At 42.4% G+C, this 21,250-nt stretch overlaps 1 protein-coding gene across 1 annotated transcript in view; it reads right to left on the reverse strand.

Annotated features, from left to right (window-relative positions):
* PLG (plasminogen) overlaps window positions 1-21,250 on the reverse strand; it is a 330,074-nt gene that overhangs the window by 108,919 nt on the left and 199,905 nt on the right. The window contains exon 10 of the mRNA XM_086927242.1: window positions 3,329-3,494. Coding sequence (XP_086783368.1) covers window positions 3,329-3,494 — 166 coding nt within the window. The remainder of the gene's footprint in view (window positions 1-3,328; window positions 3,495-21,250) is intronic.

Consider the following 21,250-nt stretch of genomic DNA (forward strand, 5'->3'; position numbering starts at 1 on the left):
GTAAAGGGAAATTGTAAAAGAATGCCTGAAAAACAAATTCAGGAACAGAGCCTAGTGTATTTGGGAACATTCACACAGGGTTGTATGTCATGAAAACGCGTGGTATTACTACGCGTGCCATTACAACGCAGGAATTACAACGAAAAACGTTACAACGACTTTCGCTGGGGGGCGCTGGATAGTGGAATAGTTAAATTTTCTATTCCAACTCTCCAGCCCACGTTGACAGTAGGGAAGGCGTTGGATAGAAAATTAAACTATTCCCTATCCAAGAGCGCCCTCCAGCGAAAGTCGTTGTAACGACTTTCGTTGTAATTCCTGCGTTGTAATGGCAGTGCGGGGTAATCCCAGCGTTGTCATGGCTGTTCACCTTCATACAGAGTGCCTTCATTATATGTAGTAAGTTTGCATTGTTACCTGGCTCGGATCTACCTAGAAACGCCCCGCCACTTCTCAAGCTGGCGGTGACATACTGGCGGAAGGCATTAAAGTACACGTCCCCTGGGACACCTTATGCCCCCACGGTTCCACTATTGGGCATACCACTAGGCACGGGCACACTCACGGCGACCATGCTGGAGCCCTGGCAGGACGCAGGTGTGACACACGTGGGTGACCTGTTTGCGGAGGGGCACCTACCCCCGATGCGATGCAGACGACGCATCACTGGTACACATGCTGTGGCAATGCCCTAAATTAGGGTATTTCTGGACCACTGTCCATGACTCACTCGAGAAAGCTGGCACTCTGCCCCGATCACCTACACTGGAACATACACTTCTAGGGCTGGGGCCATCAACACGCACCAGAACCGTGACAACGCGCTTCTCGGATCTGGCCCTGTTGCTGGCGAAGCGTGCCATCACGATGAGATGGAAATCGGCTAAACCGCCCAACCCTGACCTGTGGCGGGCAGAAGTAATGCGCTGGGGTAAGGCTGAGGGTGAAGCACTACAGAGAGAGGAGAGTAGGGGCCTCCGAAAAACACCGATCTCACTAGAATGGTTTGACACGTTAGGGACCTTTGAGGCTGGCAATGACGAGGATGAAGGAGATACAAGTGAATAGCCACTTGGGGTATCACTATGCACTGACTCACTCTCCCATGCACGGCCACTGCTTACGGTGCACTGCGATGGGATACGGGTGTCCCCGACCCATCGATCACGCTACCCCACCCTACCTGTGTGTTCAACTTACGCTATGTATCAATGCATTGGGGGTGACCCACATGTCGATATTTCAATTATGCGCCTGTTGAGAGAGTGTCGGGTGGGATTTCCTAGGGGTGGAGGGTGGGATCGGTGAGAACGGGGTTCGTTAGTTTGTTCTAGTTCATCGACAAAATGAAAAATCGAATTCACTATGTTTCTATATATGCTATGAGCGTACACATGCATATACCACCGGGGTTAATACTGTGCTCGTATATATGAAAATGTATGCATGTTCTGCTCTAAACACTATGCTAATAAACAGATTTAAAAAAAAAAAAAGTTTGCATTGTTATTGATAGCAATAGCCCAGCCACTTTATATAAGCTTATCTATATTTCTATGTATCTTAAGTGCATTGTTTTCTTGTGATGCTTTACATTTGTGATTTCTATTGTCTTGTATGCTTACTAGGGTTTGTGATTCACAGAAGAGAACTAATGGAAAGAGATTGAGGCGTGCTACCATCTTTAGATTTACTGCACATTTTAGTTAGGGCTGGACATTGTTGCTATCAGATTATACATCATTTGGAATTCTCACACCTTAACAGACGTTTTTACACCCAGTTTGCATCTGAAATGATTGAAGTAAGCATACAAATCACAGGGCCGATTCACAAAGGCATTCATGACTACATGATTCAGTATTATAGGAGTAATATTTCACATACTAAAAAATGCCTTGGTGCATTGGCTCTAAAATATTCCCATTTTAGATGTTTTGTGTCCAATTCTCAAGGTGTGGTACCGGAATATCATAACCAAACTATCTTTTGGCAGTAATATTTGTTCTAAATTATTTACAAAAGTATCGTTCTACCTGTAGTTGATATTGGCAAATCTACACACAACAGGATGATATTTTGAAATCATATTTAGGACACAATATATCTGTGAAACAATATTTTTGCTGACAATGTTTTGGCAGACACCCATTCACAAAGGCATATGAGTATGTGAAGTGTATTACAGGATTCCTACTTCACAAACTCATGAATTCCTTTGTGATTTGCACTTAATATGTGTGGGAAATGCATAATCACCCCCACAGTTTCTGAGGAAGCTAGCGAAAGGAATTACCCACATGGGAGCCATATTTTTCATGTACAGGAAACAATTATATGTGCTAATGTACATTTGCACAATACTTCCTCCTGATCATTGTCCTTCCAATGAAGAATCAGCAGAAGTAAAGATAGGCTTGCATTTGTGATACATGGAACACTACAAGTGTGATTCTCATGCATTTGGCAATTGTTGTGATGGTTTTGACCAGATCAACTATAATTTTGAATCCTTGCCTAACTTTTAGAGAAGCCCTATGCATCAGGGTAGGGCAAAAGGGGGTGGTGAATAAACAGGGGTGTTTTTATCAAGATGATAGTTTTGGAACCCAAATATACAAAAGAAATGCATTGTCCTTGTATAATGCAAGGATACGCAAGGCAATGCAATCCCTTAAATGATATTTACTAAGTTACACAATAGGTGATTTGCATTGCCTTGGGGACTTTGTAAAAAAATATAATGTAATACAGGGGCTTGCGCTGCGTTGTGTTATGTTTTGTAATGATCGTTGTTCCATGGGTGGAGAATGGGCGTTCCCATGCATCAACCCAGTGAATTTGATGCAATCCTATAATTATTCAAATCAGTAGTTTGCGCCAACATGGTGTGCCTCACAAGAATGAAATAGCGAGGAGAAATATTTTTATTTCTCCTCCTTACTTCCTCTTTCTGTGTGGGATGCATTCTTCATCAGCAAATTGCCTCTTAGGATTGCATTTTGTGCAGGAAAGTGACCCTCGCTGCACAAAAACAATCCTGCCTGTAATGCTGGTACCCTTGCACCTTGGCGCAAGGGTGCTTGCATAGACACTAGGCAGTAGACCGTGTGCCAGTGCAATGAGGGAGCAGAAGTCACCATATCTTAGTAGATGTAGCGCATTTCACTCTTTCGGTTTTATGCAACATTGTGCCGCAAGTTCCCTTGGCGCATTGCTTTGCATAAAATCTTTGTAAATCTGGTCCTTCCATTCCACTGCTGCAGGAAGCTTCTTATTTTTTGGCAGTATTGTAAAGTTGTTAATAAACCCCTTAAACAAAACTTACGCATTAGGAAAAGAGTTTGGTTTCTTCAAATGGCTATGTGGTGTATCTGACGTCCAATCCTGGCATTTTTTTCCGGAGACTGTTGTAGCAACCATACCACGATAAGACGCACCAGAATCATCATAACATTCGGAAGAGGCTGGTATAAATTGGGGAATCATGGCAACTGAAATGAAAAGGATATATCTCAGGCATACCAACACATAAATTACATTTCATATTTAAATTCATGATCTGAGCCGCTAGTTGCTTGTGACATTTCTGCACATTCCCAAAATGTACTCCTTTTTCATAATAGATTTGTTGAGTTTTCAGGTACTTTAACAACAGGAAAAATGTTACAGTCTAATTATTTATTCTATTCTTTTACTCCTTCTATATTCAGGTCATACCTTAGTCTTGCTCAAAATGGGATCTAAGTACAAATGATTAATAAAGAGTGTAGGACACATTCTTGCCTTGTGGTCCATGATGCACATCTAAGTACAGAGAAACATATGCATTAGCAAAAACAATGAGTTGTGGACAGCATTATCGACTAATGCTCATCTTAGAACTTAAGGTCCAAAACCAAACCAACAAATAGATTTCAACATAAAAGGCCAAATGATTATTTATATTGCCTTTCCTCCATTAAGGAAAAGAACTATCATATTTGAATAAAAATAAGCAGCTATTAAAATAAAAATCTGAATTGTATAAAGCCAATTTACCTTTACTTAATAAAGGATGCCAATCTGGTTGTTTGTATTTTAGCAAAGCCTTGGCAATCACTATTAATTAGTGAAATAGGAATCTAAATTTTGCGAATGCCTGACCCTTATTGTATGTTTACAGACTGCATGATCCTTATTTTGCTGGCAACTTAAGTAATCGTGGATTCAGGAAAGATGCCTCTTGCTTCAGAAATAGATAAATAATTATATGAAAAGTGGAAAAGGTTTTGGAGCAAATATATAAGCAAATCAATCTATGGTTGATCAATCAGATCCTGAAACCTTAGCTTTCGGTGGGGATGAAACCGCTTTTTAGAACTTCCTAAAATGTCCTTTCTCTTTCAATGTATTGAAATTTGGATCCGTGTCAAGTCAGTTGACAATATTACTGGACAAATTCTCCTGACTTGTTGAAAGGCATTCGACTTTTCATTATGTAATGTTTTCAAGGACATCAACGGATTTGGATTCATCTCTTTCAGGAACAAAAACCAAACTATCTTTCATCAATAATGTTTTCATTAACATATCTTCTTTGCTTTTTTAAGGAGTGAGCAAGCATTTTTCTAATCTACCAATGTCTACCAATATACTTAGCTTTAACTCTCAAAAAAGTGTTACAGATTACAAAGCACAGACCAGTGGGCCTGATTATGATGGTGGGGAGACAGCCACCGACAGGCTGTCGGTGGCGGTCTCCCCGCCATTGGATAGATGTTTTCCGCCCGCCATTTTACAATGGCGGGCAGGGAAGATGGTGGTCGGAAAGGCCGACCGCCACGCATCCAACGGGCTCCTTGAGCCTCCCTATGCGTCAGGGGGAAATGTATGCCTTACACCATTGCATTCCTTACAATGCTGGTGGTGCCTGCCAGGCACCGCCATAGGGATTACAATGTTCCTTTCCATAGGTCTTTTCATGGTGGTTAACCCCATCGCCGCGGGGCTGACTCCCGAGCAACGTGGGGGGAGGGGGGCCGCATGCGGCGCCGCGTGCTGATGACGAGCTCGGCTCGTCATGCAGCACGGTGGCGCTGTGCTGATGACGAGCTGAGCTCGTCATGGCTACGCCCGTTCAATGGAATGCCCAGCACAGCGGGGTAATTAACCCTGCATGGGTGTTCCGCGGAGGTCATGGCAAGCTCAGCTTGTCATCAGCACAGCGCCACCATGCTGCGTGACGAGCTGAGCTCGTCATCAGCATGCAAGAGGTTAACCTACCATGAAAAGGCTGGAGGAAAGGGACTTTGGGGGCCCGTTGTGGGCCGCCTTCCCCCTGGCACCCAGACATGGGACCTGGGGGCCACCTACGGTGCCCCCTTACACATCACTGCACCGCATGGTGCTTGCCAAGTAGTGCAGGGATATGTAATATGTCCCTTTTTTACATTACAGTGGGTGCTGCAGCCAGAAGCACCCACCGCAATGTAAAAGATAGGCATTGCAACCATCATGGGGGCGTCGCACTGTAATGCCTATTGTAGGACTGCCACCTTGTAGGCAGCTGGTCCTATTCCCCGATACGATGGCGGATGGAATGAAGTTCATCCGCCATCGTTATCAGCCCCAGTGTTCTTTAGATAGTCCTTCTATTTGGTATCCGAATGCATTTCTTCTACATATAAAACAATAAAAGCTCACACAAATCCAAATTGTTGTAAAAAGATACATCTTCAGGTACTTGGAAGTAAAACGTGGAAATTATTATCAGGTGATGAATACATTTCTATTTAACATTTTTCATCCAAATAAAAGGCTAATCCAGCAAAGTCGTTACAGGAGCTTTCTCGGTTCTACAAATTGAGCCTATTTCTAATTATAGTAAATTGACAGTGAAAGTGAAATTATGGTTAATTCTGACAAGGATAACATAAACATTCATAGCTTCTAGGGTATAGTACACCATGAATCCAAAAAAGATTTAGGGTGCTCATCACAAAAGTGAACTTATACATGAGTAAATGTATGTTTTTAACTTTATTCTTTCATTTTGTAATAAATTTACTACTTTTGGCTGTTCAGGATGTAGCCATTACAATCAGCCTATATTTGCAAAAAAATGTATTATCTTATGCCAGGTTTTCCACTCCTGTACTGTCCTAAATTGGCGTTGATTACTGTTTAGGGATACTGGGATGATTCTTGAACCTCTAGGGGTAGATGTAGACCAAATAAGGTGAATGCCCTGAATATGGCATTGGCCATTAAATTGGATAAAATAAGGCTCTTTAGTTCGACCGACCTGGTTTAAGTTTTTGATAATTTTAATAATTATGGCCTTGCAAGATGCACTTTACTTGTTAAAACTGAAAATATGCCTATGCTTTAATTGGTCAATTGTTTGTTCATTTTAATATGTTATGTAGGCCTGTAAAAGTATTTTGCTGAAGACTTACTTATGATGGCCTCTCAAAAGGTATTTTAAAGATGGATTGACCCTCTGCCGGTTTACGCTTTGATGGGTTATTATAGTGCACATTTGTTGCCTAAAGCACATGAAAAGAGATTTAGATGCCGATAATTCTGGTTTTGTGCAATGCACCTTATGTGTCATATTGATATAGTATGCTTATTCTTTAATAGGGTTAACAGCTCCTCCACCAGTTTGCAATATGTTGGCCTGGTATATTGCATTGTTGTTGCATAACTGTATGAAATGAGTTTTGTATGTTGTAGGTTAAATTGATGCACTCCTAAAGAACCTGATACTTATGGGATATATAGGTTGCAGATCCCCCTATGATACACTTTAGTTGAGAAGATATTTTTATGTACCATTTTATGTCTGTCTTAGGTCTGTGTTATGCACTGGTTCTACCAATATGATTAAGTTCTATTTATTGGAGATTTTTATATTTTTATTGTATTGTGCTGATGAATTGTGCAATGAGTTATATTTCTGTAAGTATTATTTTTTGGAAATAAAAATAATATGAATCTGAATCTACTTTCGTCTGTAAGGCTTATATGTTTCCATCCTCTGTAACAACTGAGGGTGAAGCCTAATTCATGGCGGCAAATTTACTACTCATAACTTTTTACACATAGATGGAGATCTCCACCACCAGGGCTATGGTAATGTATTGGGAAAAGTTTAAACTTAACATAATAATACTAATGATAATGTTAAGTTCAATATTATTATAAATTAATGTAGTGAATTATTTTAAATGTAGAGCAAAAAATAAACACTATTAATTAAATCTTAGATTAGATTAAATGTTAATTCATTAACATATATTAAACTAAATTGCAGTTATTTTTAAAGATTTAAAAAAAAAAAATTCTCACCTAAAAAAAGAATGTTTATATTTATTTATTATATATTAAAAAGCATTAAACATTATGAACAGAATGATTTTAAATTCATTTACTTTGTAAAACATTCTAGTTAAATTTTTTATATTTATAAAGGTTATTACATATTCTTAAAAAAAATTTTTTATTTATATATTCATGTTTTATTTTTTTTTATATATTTTTACGTAGTCAAAATAAATGAATTATTATTATTTTCTATGGATGGGTGTCGCAGTACCAGTGGTCGACCATGTTTGGTGATGGATTTACTGAGCTGGAGCAGGTTTCAGGGGGAGTCCCAAGAGGGGAGAGGGATAGGGGGGAGGGGTGGGGGGTTGGGTCCTCCGAGGGGTGGGGGGGTTGGTCCCAGGGGGTAAATTAAAAAAAAAACAACACGACATGGTATATTATTGAATATGACGGGAAGAGGCTATATTTGTTTATGTATTGAGCAGAATTTCAGATTTGGTATATTTAATGCTTTGAAATATATAAGCTAAAATGTTTGGCTTGGAACGTCGCAGGATTGAACAATAAGAATAAAAGACGACTTGTCTCTGAAGAGCTTAGACTGTATGATCCACATTTTGTTTTTTTATCAGAGAAGCATATTGCTTTTAAGGATAGGAAGCTACTTAGTCAACTTGGGTATGATGTTATAATCAGCTCCACACTACAGGCATCAAACAGAGGAGTGGCCATTCTCAAAGATAAGCGAATCCGGGCAGAAACACTTAAAACTATCTCAGACAAAAACGGTCAGTGGGCCATTGCGCAAGTATCTACGGGAAATTATAAATATGTATTTTGTGTGATCTATGGATCAAATACTGATGAAGACTATGTATTGGACCAAGTTAATACGGAACTTTTGGGATGAGAAGGGGAATTAATTCTTATGGGGGATTTTAATTGTATTATGGATTATCAGTTAAATACTACTAGACAGGGTGCTTTCCAGCGTATGCCCAAAGTCCGGGCCGCTATTTTGGAAATTGGCAGGATACATAACATTAGGGATATTTGGCGTTCCATCTATCCTAAAGCACCCGGTTATACGTATTACTTATCGCCACACAAATTATGCTCCGGTATAGATATGGCTTGGGCCTCAGTCAACATAATATCTACTAGTTTCATGGAGATCTGCCCTTGGGTCACCTCGGACCATAATCCTATTTTACTTACATTCAATAACTTGCAAGCTCAAGCGGCCCCCAGAGTGTTTTCCTTCCCCCGTCACTTATTGGTTGACGTAGAATACATAGCACAGCTCAAATCACATCTTTGTGAATTTATCAAATTCAATCTTAATTCGACTTCTTGTATAATTGTATGGGATGCTTGCAAGGCCAGCATTAGAGGGTTCACTCAACAATTTGTCCTCAGGCAAAATTCTGAACGCCGCAAAGCTAATACAAAGCTGATATCCAACATTTGAGCACAAGAACTGCTTTTGGCAGATGCCTTACGAACTGGTTCTCCTAATTTAGTTGAACTTGGATTAACACTAGGGCGTTTAAAATCAAACTTAAAAACAACTTTTATTGAGAAGAGTAGTGCCAAGTTACATAAATGGAAAATTTCCCACTACGAGGCCGGAGATAAAATTGGGAAAATACTGGCTTATAAAGTTGCGGATAATAGGGCATATACCTTGATTAAAAGTATTAGGGGCTCCAATAATATTATATATGATCAGCCTGCACAGATACTGGCCAAATTTGCGGAATTTTACAATACATTATATACTCCGGAGAATCAACCTAGCATAGAGAAGATCCAAGACTATCTGTATAGTAACATTAAAGAGAAATACAACACATCTGGATTCGATCAATTATCTGAAGAGATTACCTCGTTAGAGATCAGACAAGCTATCCTCTCACTACCACCGGGGAAAGCAGCCAGGGAGGATACCATCCCAGCCGAACTCTACAAATTGTGTATTGAGGAACTAATACTCCTTTTCTCCCTGGTAATTCAATCTATAGGGGAACACCGATGCCAAGGTTTTCGCAAAAATGTTAGCCAATCGACTGCCTCCACTTATCCCTAAAGTAGTAAACTTCCAACAACATGGATTTGTAATAGGTAGGGACACTACGGCCCATATAAACATGGCTATAACTGCTTTTGACATAGCGGAGACTAAGTCCGCTCGGTATGATTTTACTTGATGCCGAGAAAGCATTTGACCGAGTGGGGTGGGACTATCTCTGGTCTGTCCTATCCTTCATAGGAATCAGGGGTCACTTCATAAGCTGGTTAAGAGCCTTATACGATAGACCCGCAGCAAGTGTTAGCTATGTTGGGCTGACTCCAATTTTTGCTATCTTAAGGGGCACCCGGCAGGGGTGTCCGTTTCTACCCCTGCTGTTTGCTCTATCAATGGAACCTTTTCTTTCTGCTCTTCAGTTACAATCTCGAATTGTACCATTTAGGCCTGGATCTCATTCTCTGAAAATTACCGCGTATGCGGATGATATCGGTATCTACTCCACAGACGTTGTAGAGGCACTAGAGGGTATTACTATAGAGGCCAGCAGATTCGGAGCAGTCTCTGGATACAAATTAAATATTAATAAAACACAAATTGTAGTGAACTATAAACCACAAGTTACTATCAACAGAATCTGTAAGGCTGCCAACTATCTAGGGGTCAAAATCTCTCTAAAATCAAGGATGGTATTTCAACTAATTATGATGTTTTATTAAAATCAACAGCTTTGTTACTTAAAAAATTGCATAAACTCCCTCTAAACATCATCAGTAGAATTAATCTGATTAAAATGAAAGTGCTTCATAAATTCCTTTATTTATTTCGTTCTATAGCTCTGGCGCTTAATAATTCCTTTTTTAAGAAACTTGACAGGTTATTTAGCAGTTTCCTTTGGGGTTACAGGAAGGTGCGTAGATCCTTGAAGCTACTTAAGGGTTCACTAGACACAGGGGGGCTTAATTTCCCGGACTTTAAATTATACTATTCGGCTACCTTTATAGGCCGTTTACGCTCTCTGTGGAATTCTGACACTCAATCTTTGTTTCATACCATTATGTTAAACTCAGACTCCAGAATGTTTCTCTTAAGGCTAAATGGCCCAAATTACTACAAAGGGGTCAAATTTAAGACTGCTTGAGATACTGCGAAAATTTGGTTTAATATTTTGACCTTTTGTAACACTTCATTTTTTCATGCTAAATTACGGCTTTGGGGGAATCCGGGTCTTCCAGGAATTTTTAATGACGGTAGGGCAAGTATATGGTCTGCTTATGGAATTACAACATTGAGGGACCTTTATGGTTCTCAGGGCTTTTTAGATTTCGGGGCACTTAAAAACTTATATAAACTGACCGACACAATCAGGTTTCAGTACATTCAAATTCATGATTTTTTGATACACAAGATGAGAATTCTAGAAATTTCAGATTCTGACATTTGGGATTGTTTTTACTCATCGAAGACAAAATCCCTAATAAGTGAAGGTTATAAGTGCCTCAATACTTACAAGACAAGGGATTGTACTAAACTAGCTGCGAAATGGAGCTCAAAGATGGGACGTAATATAACATCTAAACAGATAAATCTATTTCCAATCCGAATAATTCCGTTCAATCATCAAGCTTAAGGCTACAACAAATTAAAACCACCTGTCTGCTATATTATACACCTAAAGTAATAAATAAATGATCCACAAATGTTTCATTTAGTGAACGCACTAAATGCCCTAAATGTGATTTAGCTGGGGCTGATTTAGAACATATGCTCTTTTCCTGTCCGGGTTTAAAAGAGTTCTGGGCTGCTTTGGATAAGGTTTTGAAAATAAAACTGGGTAAACCACCACTCTTGTCCGCTCTAACGGTACTATTAGATATACATCTTGTACCTCTCCCCCAGCAGACCTTAATCACTATTTTACTATCATGTGCTAAATTAACTATTGCTCGTGCCTGGATTTCCACGCAACACCCTCATATTATGGAGTGGTGGTCATTGGTCAAGGAAATACATTCTATGGAGGTGGCTTTGACTAAGCTAAGAGGTGTCCGGTCCCTAAGTAAATTTGAAATAAATCTTGGGAAATTTTATGTAAATGGTCTTGTATTTCAGTTGTATCTTTTCTTTTGTCTCTTCTTCTTTCCTAAGGGATATATCCCCCGCACTGCTTGTATTGTTTGAATTCGTTTGAATTTATTTGATTATGTGATCACAAAATTTTATCATCTGACTATTTCATTGTTTTTGCACTGTTGTTCTTGTACCCTGAAGACTGCCCTTCTTTCTTCCTTTGACTTGTTGCAGCGATTATGTATCTACTCATTCTGCTATATTGCTGTTATGTTTAGTCTTCCCTTCGAAATTGTTGTGTTCTCCTTTTTCCACTGTCGTGTTGTCAATAAAAATAAAAAAAAATTAAAAAAGGATTTACTGAGCTGGAGTACATTAACTACTGTTTTTAATTTCGTAAATGCAGTGTGTGAATAGCAATTGTCTTAGTCTTTTTAGGATGGGTGCATGTTTCTACTTAAAGCCCTCCCTATCCCTCCCTGTACCCCGCATTACCCTTTCCAGAACCCTTCTCATTAAATAGTAAGTGTTCCCTGTTTTTGCACATCTAAGACCTTCTTATAACATTATAGTGCTTGAGAAGGAGGAAGAAAAGAGAAGCAGATAGATCAGCTCTGTTATATTTATGGGCCCTCAGATCTTGCCATGAATACCCTTCAAAGGAATGCCACTAAATGAACAAATCTTGCACATGCATTACCAAAAGCTTGAGTACATGGTTATGACACTTCAAAGATTGCTCCACTACAAGGATCAGAACTGTATAATTTTCTACAGTATAATGTATTTAATCTATTGTATCCATACATGTTTTGATTGGATATAAAAAGGGAAATTGACTTAAAAAAACGAAGTGTCATTCATTTTGTGGAATAATTATTGAATAACATGGATATCATTTCAAGAGTGTGGCTGTCTCAAATTAAAGTGGTGTACTGCAAAAACCACTATGGAAGTTCTCCAGTGCTTAATGTGTAAAACCATGTGTGCAAATGCCCAGAGCCCTGCTCACAATCCTGCGGCCAGCGCTTTTAAATGCCAGTGCACCATAAATCAAGACTATGTAGTCTGGAAACCACCTCATGCTTCGTTGGTTGACTACAAGACACCTCCTGCTGCTTTATCTCACTCTCGCAGGTGCCTGCTTTCTCCCTTTTTGATGGTTTTCCATCTTTCTCTTGCTCCCTTTTTCACTGAGCTTTGTCAATATCCTATTGTAACGGAGTGGGACGCCTCGCTCCTTCGGTTCCAGGACTTAGAAATAACTGCCACCGACTCATCCTAAACCCTGCCTTTACCTATTGCAGATACCTAATTATGCACTTTAAGTTTCTGCAGGGGCCCACTATGCTGCCTTGAGGCTCAAATCCTGGATGACCTTACCCTGTCCACCCCACATATTCCATGCCACATCCTCTACAACTGCATAACGTCTTGCCTTCTTACCGAGTTTCTTCATGGGGGATTTCCCCACTTCTTGCTTTTCTCTCTTCCCTGACACAGTACCCTAGCCATGCCAGCCTACCACTGACTCCTTCTATGTGATTCTACCCATGCAGATAATTCTGCCACCCGCTGTCCTCCCCCACCACCCACTCCCCTCTCTGGAAGAGATTATGATTCTGTTGTATCTATCATCATTGTGTGACCTTCCAGAATGGCAATTGTTTATATCTTTTTCATTGTTCTGTTTGTCCATTACAAAATCAGTAAAAAGCATTTTTTTTAAATGAACAGGAAAACCACAAGAAGGTGGGTTGATACTGAATTCCTGCAGATATTTATTATTCCTCACATCATCACCATAGCCTCCTGGAAATAACTGCCTTCTTCACTTGCATCCATAGGTAAATCAAAACCTATCTATTACAAAAAGGGTCAAAGGAGGTTTAAGGACCAGCAAGGGTTGCCTCCCCAGTCAATAATTCTACCACAATCAAAAAACCCTTTGGTCTGTGAAAACTGCTGTTACAAATGAGGACCTACATAGGGTGGAGTATCCCTTTTAAAAGGAAAATTCCCTCAGCCACCATAGGTGGCATACTTCCTCATTGGGAATCTCCTTGTGCTGTGATACCTAGTCACGGTACAGACTACAACCCCCTTCCTGAGAGGGAGGAGCTCAGGGATGTTTTATTGTAAGGAGCGGAATGCTAAATACCACAATGATGACCTCATGGCAGAATATTTAATTGAAAAAATAAATAGAACCTATGAATACCATGATTCAATTCCCACTTTAAATATGGTTGGGGAACAACCCCAGAACATGTAGTGACAATTACCTCCAACTTCCTTTTTTTCCCCTACAGGTTAGTATATCGAAATCTCTGGAAGTATTTTTTAAGAAAACCTTCAGTGCTGGCCGACTCACTGCCATAACTTCATCCTAATTCATGTTAAAGTTCTGTAGTTCTTTATTCAAATTCTTAAAATGTATTTTTAAAGTCCTACATCGCTCAAATACACCTTCAAAAAGGAGACATCTAAGGGGATTCATGTTGCTAGGCAGAAGACTGTACCCCCAATGGAAGTTGGAGGCTGGCCCCCTAACATAAATACTTGGGAGCCCCATCTCCAAATGTAAGGCGCCAACCAGAGCAAGGGCATTTACATTACAAATTTTAGAAATTATTTATCCCTCTATTTTATGGAGCAAACTCCAATGTTTGACATCCATTGTTTCAATTGTATAAAGTGAAGTTGATGGGATTTTTACATTATATATACCTGTAATTGTTCGGAGAAGCTATAGAAACCTTCCTATATAATGGTAAGATAATATTACCCCCCAGGATGACTGAATTGGGTCAGACTGCTAACAATAAGTGAATACAGCAACCAAATATTCAGAGCAAAGATATGCTTCCAATTTTATAATGGCCCCCGAAGGTCTCGCATTGTGTATAAACTTTTTAATCTCAGCCCCCTAGGGACATACTAAATTCCCCTCTTCAAGGGTGTAACTGCCAGGGATTGAGATCCTCAGCGGTTTGATGGTTGGCCATATAAATCTTTGACCACATGCTACTTAAGACTGGATTAATTTTAGGCCTGATCCTACTCACGGTTGAGGTATTCATTATATGTCAAAACTTTCTAGAATATTTATTTTCAGCAGCTTCCCGCAGATATATGCAAAATGTTATCAGAATGATGTTTCTTCAGAGAATCCTTCCATTGACCCTGCTCTCAGGTAGGTCGCTCCCCATCCCACACACCACCACCTGTGTGTCATTGCCCCCGCGCCCGCTGCTGCTGCCTGCTTGAGGTTCGAGGCCCTGCCGTAATTGTGCTTCTGCCCCTGTATTGTGGATTGTGAGTAATTGTATTTTGCCCTTTTTCTCTTTTGCACTGTTGTATTGTTCTGTACATCTTTTTTGCTTTCTGTATTCCCGCCCGCTCTACCCTCCCATTTTCCCTGCGGCTGCATCCCCTGCGGCCACGCCCCCCCCCTGCGCAACCATTCGCCGCCCCACTCCCGCCTCCCAGCTACTCCTCCCTGCCACCACCCCTTATATGGCGGCCGCTATGCGGCCGTGCCGCTGGCGTGCCAAAGGCATGCCCGTCTGCGCCCATCTGCGCCTGGATCGCTCCCACCAACAGACCCCCTGGCCCACACGAACACCACAACGCCCAATACCAGTACGCCGCCAGCACCCTCCATGCACTCAACGCCAGACGTCTGCACACCTGCTTCCTGGCCACCCCGAAGCACACCAAAGGACCCTTCTCCTGCCGGAGCTGCAGCTTCACCAGCCTCCAAGCCGACACACTGCCCACCGTGACAGGACGTAATCACATCAGATGCACACTACTGAACACCCGCTCCGCACGCAAACACGCCGTCAAACTCTGGGACCTGCTTGATACATCCTCCCCAGACGTCGCCTTCCTGACAGAGACCTGGATGAACGCCTCCTCGGTGCCCGACATCGCCATAGCCATCCCGGACGGCTACAAGATCACCCGCAGGGACTGCACCAATGGAGTAGGAGGTGGAATCACCATCATCCACAAGAACACCCTCACGGTCTCGACCAGCAGCAACTACAGTTCACCGCAGACCTCCAAGTAAACCTGCTGTACACTAGAGAAGAAACGGCACCGCAAACAGACACCAGACAGCTACGCAGCCCACAAGTGCGCCATCCGAGACACCATCACCTCATCAGATCCGCCAACAGGGCCTCCTTCAAGGACCGACTCGACAACAATGTGCGTGACAGCAAAGAGCTCTTCACCATCGTGAAGGAACTCTCTAACCCCAGCTCTAACACCAACGACATCCCACCATCACAAGACCTGTGCGACTCCCTCGCCACCTTCTTCCATCACAAGATCGCAGATATCCATGACAGCTTCAACAACCTGACCACCCCAACAACCACCAACACCTCAGACCCCGCAGCCACCACCCACATCGATCCCCTACTCACCTGGACCAACATAAATGACAACAACACCATCAAAATCATGAACACCATCCACTCTGGCTCTCCGTCAGACCCATGTCCACACCACATCTTCAACAAAGCTAGCGCCACCATCGCACCCCACCTCCACAAAGCCATCAACATCTCCTTTGAGAACGCAACCTTCCCAGAGAGCAGGAAGCACACTGAGATCAACGCCTTTCTGAAGAAACCCAAGGCAGATCCGAGGGACCTCAAGAACTTCCGGCCCATCTCCCTTCTCCCATTCCCGGCGAAGGTCATCAAGATGACCGTCAACAGACAGCTGACCCGCTACCTTGAGGAGAACAACATCCTAGACCCGTCCCGGTACGGGTTCCACAGCAACCACAATACCCAGACTGCCCTCATCGCCGCCACTGATGACATCTGAGCCCTGCTGGACAACGGCGAAACCGTGGCCCTCATCCTCCTGGACCTATCAGCCGCCTTTGACACTGTCTGCTACCGCACCCTACGCCTACGCCTCCATAACACAGGGACTCCAGACAAGGCTCTGGAATGGACCACCTCCTTCCTCTCCGGCAGAACCCAGAGTGTCAGCCTCCCCCTCTCCGTTCCGAAGCATCTGAGATTATATGCAGTGTACCCCAAGGATCATCCCTCAGCCCGACACTATTCAACGTCTACGTGGCACCGCTCGCCCACGTCGCCCAACTGCACAGCCTCAACATCATCTCCTACGCCGATAAGACCCAGCTGATCCTCGCCCTCACCAAGGACCCCCTCATCGCCAAAACCAACCTCCAGGAAGGAATGAAAGTCGACGCCAAATGGATGAAGAACAGCCGTCTGAAGCTGAACTCGGAAAAGACAGAGGTCCTCATACTCATCCTCCGCTCCACCCCCTCCGCCTTGGATGACTCCTGGTGGCCGTCCGCACTGGGAGCAGCACCAACAACCACCTTCCACGCACACAACCTGGGGTTTATCCTCGACTCACCACTCTCCATGACCAAGCAAGTCAATGTGGTCTTGTCCTCCTGCTTCAACACCCTTCCCATACGCGGCAAGATCTACAGGTGGATCCCCACCGAAACAAGAAGAACGGTCCCTCAGGCCCTCGTCAGCAGCAGGCTAGACTACGAAAACACCGTCTACGCAGGAGCCTCGGCCAAACTTCTGAAACAACTACAATGCATACAGAACGCCTCTGCTCGCCTGATCCTCGACATCCCACGCCACATCACACCACACCTGAGAGACCTGCACTGGCTTCTCGTCAACAAGAGGATCACCTTCAAGCTCCTCACCCATGCACACAAGGGAATCCACAACACCGGACCGGCATACCTCAACAGACGACTCACCTTCTACACCCAAAACCAACAGCTCCGCTCCACCGACCTCGTCCTCGTCACCGTCCCCCGGATCTGATGAGCAACCACCGGCGGCAGATCGTTCTCCCACCTCACCGCCAAGACCCGGAGCACCCTCCCCGTCCTCCTTAAGCAGACCCAAGACCTACTAACCTTCAGGAGGCTTCTCAAGCCCTGGCTATTCGAGCAGTAGCAGCACCCCTCCCCCCCCCACCCCCCTAGCGCATTACAAATGTACTGATTGATTGATTGTTTGATTGATTGATTGATTGATTGATTGATTTTCAAGTCCCTTAAGCATGCTACTTTACTATTCCCTCCATACCAGCCTCCTACTTTAGAAGGAAGATCTTTAAGAATTAATGATGAGATATCGAGAATATGATCAGAAATAAGATGGGAATTGCAAGTTATCTGTTAAACATCATAGCTAGACTGCAATATAACAACTATGCACAGGTTAGGCATGGTTGTGCAGGTTAGCTATCCAATCCCTTCCCTGTAACTAGAGGAGTCAGACAGGGGTGTGTGCTGGCCCCCACACTGTTTACTCTCTACAATAATGACCTTGACAAATTCCTGAATTAGTGTGACAATGATCCGTCCAGACTTGGAAACATGTGGATTCCTGCCCTCATATCTGCTGACAACACCTTATTGATCTCCAAAACACCCATGGGGCTCCAAAAGTTGCTGGACCAGTTTGATCGTTTCTGCCAATTGTGGGGACTGGAGATCAATGTGTGCAAAACAAAGAACATAGTCCTGATCCCTGGACACTCAACTAGGACTCATCTCACTCTAGCAGGGACCCAATTTGAACGAGTGCACACATTTGTGTATTTAGGTTTAACTCTGACTTAGCATATGGGTTTGCAAGCTCACATAATGCAGGGACGATTAAAAGCAGAACAAGTAGTGAGTGGTATCCAAAAGATGACAGGTAGCTCTCAGTATTAACCCATCCTGCCAGTGATACAGATTTATAAACTTAAGGCCCTTGGGTCAGCATCCTATTGTGCCGAGCTCTGGGGGCATCTGGGCACAACCTCAATGGTAGTGGTTGAAAATCCCTTCATGTGCCAGTTGGTGGACGTACCTGTAAGCACTCCTCTCCTTCCACTTAGGCTGGACTTTGAGTTTGAGGACCTTACCGACAGACTTGCATTGCATCCCATACTTTACTGGAGGAGGATATGGGCTACCCCGGAGTTATCAGCCTACCAACAAGGGTTAGAGGAAATCCTATCACTGAGGGGCACTGGTAGAATTCCATGGCTATAGCATGTGATGGGCATATTGTCAGAGACTGGTCTTGATGGTTAATGAAGTGTCCCAAACCTGCAGGGGCTACTCCCAAATTACTCATCAAGACCACATATTGGCAACAAAGAGACAATTGTCTTCACACATTCCCAAGCCATGGTCCGTTAACAGAAACCTTACTTACAGTTAAGGACTACTTTAAGCAGGATGACCTGGATGAAATAGAACCCCTCTAGCCAGTTGACTGTACTTGCAATTCTGGTATGGAACCTTGCCTCTCCAGACATTTACAGCTAAGTGAGATCACACGTCATGGGTAAATGAGTTATAGTAAATGAGTTATAGTGCACATCATGTGGGGACCAAAAAGAAACTATCGAGCACATTATCTTCCATTGTCCAACCTATTTGAATTACAGGAGGTGTCTGATATACCCGCTCTATTGAAGTTTGGGATTTAAGGAATATAAAGTAGCACTCTGGATTCTGAGACACAATACAAGCAAATTGATAGTTTTTGCTTTCTTTTGTTATCTGATATGTGTGTGGAAAGCAAGGCACAAGATCAGTACTTTCCAGGAAAACCAGAAAAGTGGTAATCTGTAATTGGCGTGCATAATAGCAGATGAAGAATAGGATGTGCAATACTTATTTGTAGAATCCAGGAACGGTTTTAGAATATTTATATATCTTAACCTTTATTTCCTGATCATTCGTTTTATTGTGTATAACCTATGTATAGTTCCTTGCCCAGTTTTAGGATTAGCTGGCCACACAATCAAGGTAACAGCTCAGACTGGACATATCGGCTATTTTATTTATTTATTTTTTAGTGTTTTGCACGAAGCCCCCATGTTGCTGGAGCTCGCCTAAAAGCAAAGAGTTATTAACCTATCCTAATGTTCAAATGATTGCAATTTTTGGATTCTATATCTTAAAATGATTTTGTTGTGGTCTTCTATAGTCGAAAAAAAGTTATTGATTGATTGACTGAACCAAAAAAACAGTTGTTTTTTCTAACATACTCCAAATAGAAGATAAAATCCATTCAAAGCATCGTAGAGTTTTTGAATAATGTATATAGTTCTCAGGGAGTTGAGTGGAGGCATTTAGATTACATTCCAGCGATCTAGATAAGTTTGTAACTGTTGATCAGAGATTACTCGGTATACTAAAAAATAACAACATTGATATTTTTTTGTCTGGGGAGACAGCAGTGGTCAAAGTTTGGGGGTCAGAGTTAAAGGCAATGCATGCATGGGATTACCTGGAGATGACAAAGTCAGAGGCATAACATTCAACAAAGTATAATCCAATACCATAGGGGCAGACGGCATCAGATGAATCTAATGATTTCCTTTCCTGATCATCTTCCTTTGATAGTGAATGAGTAGAAGACTGGGTGAGCAGATGCAAATCAGAAGACTCCATTGCTCTTGAGGCACTGATATTTTCATGCTGGGCACTGATACTTTCGTGCTCTGCACTGGTGTGGGGCCCGATGAGTATAAAGAAAGGAGGAGAGCCCCCTTAGTGCTCCAATGTGACTAGATGTATTCCTAAGGGGGTTAGCTTTCGTTTAATGGCATGCTGTCGTTGAAATTAGCCTCCCCAGCCTTTTGTTTATGGACTTCTTCTATGGAGCTTATCCACCTCTGATATGGCGGAAAGAAGCTCCAAAAGCAGACGATGAAGTGGGGTCAAAGAAAGAAAAAATCAATGGAGACAACATAAAAGAATCATAGTAGTCCAAGTAGTAACACATCTCCAGAATGTTAGGCCCATTAATTGGAACTTAATTAATCATACTACTTTTAAGTATGAATAAGGACAAGTACTCAAGTATAAAGCATACCCTTCTCAGAGCCAAAAAGCTGACCCTCAACCTGCAATCAGCTGTCCCCACTTACAATGGGAGAAGTAATGGGCAAGTAGCACAGTACCGTCCCAAAATCAGCTGCTACTACCATAGTTGTTCCGAAATGTTATTTTATAGTTGACACACATTCATATCTTGGGAAGACATCAAATTCTAGAGGAACCACAACTAATACTGTAGCAATTCTTTTGGATTGGAGTGGTAGCAAAACAATTCAGTAAGAATCCATCCAGACACTTTGCAACCTCTAACCATAAAAAACATACCCTTCCAGTGCAGAAGCATGGACCTTTGGACTGGAGCTTTGGACTGGAGTTCATCTAAGGTCACCAGACACTGGAAATACTGTCCAAAGTGGCAGAAAAACAATCCAGGAAGAAACCATCCAGCCTCTTTGCAGCCTCGAATTGTCTGGATGGCCACGAATTGTCTGAAACTCAATTCAGAAAAAACTGAAGTGGTCATCTTTGGTCACCTCTCCCCGGGCTGGTCACCTGTCTGGTGGCCACCATCTTTCGGTCCCCCGCCGAGTCCAGCTAGCAAAGTGAGAAATCTAGGCGTCATCTTCGATGCTGGCCTCAATTTTATGGCACATGCGAATAAAACTGCGGCTTCAGCTCATATGAAATTGAGAATGATTAGGAAAATACTACCTTTCCTACCGAACACGGCCGGGAAAACACTGGTCAGCTCACTAGTCCTGTCCTCCTTGGACTATTGTAACGCTCTATTCTTAAATGCCCAAGTCCGAGTGACAAATAAGATGCAGTCAATCCAAAATGCAGCCGCACGAATGCTGGCTGGGATCCCCAATTCGCACCAGTTACAAACATCATTAGGGATCTCCATTGGCTCCCGATACGCAGCCGTATCAAATTCAAATCGCTGTGTATTGTTT

The sequence above is a fragment of the Lissotriton vulgaris genome, chromosome 6, assembly GCF_964263255.1.
Source record: "Lissotriton vulgaris chromosome 6, aLisVul1.2, whole genome shotgun sequence".
Taxonomy (NCBI): Eukaryota; Metazoa; Chordata; class Amphibia; order Caudata; family Salamandridae; genus Lissotriton; species Lissotriton vulgaris.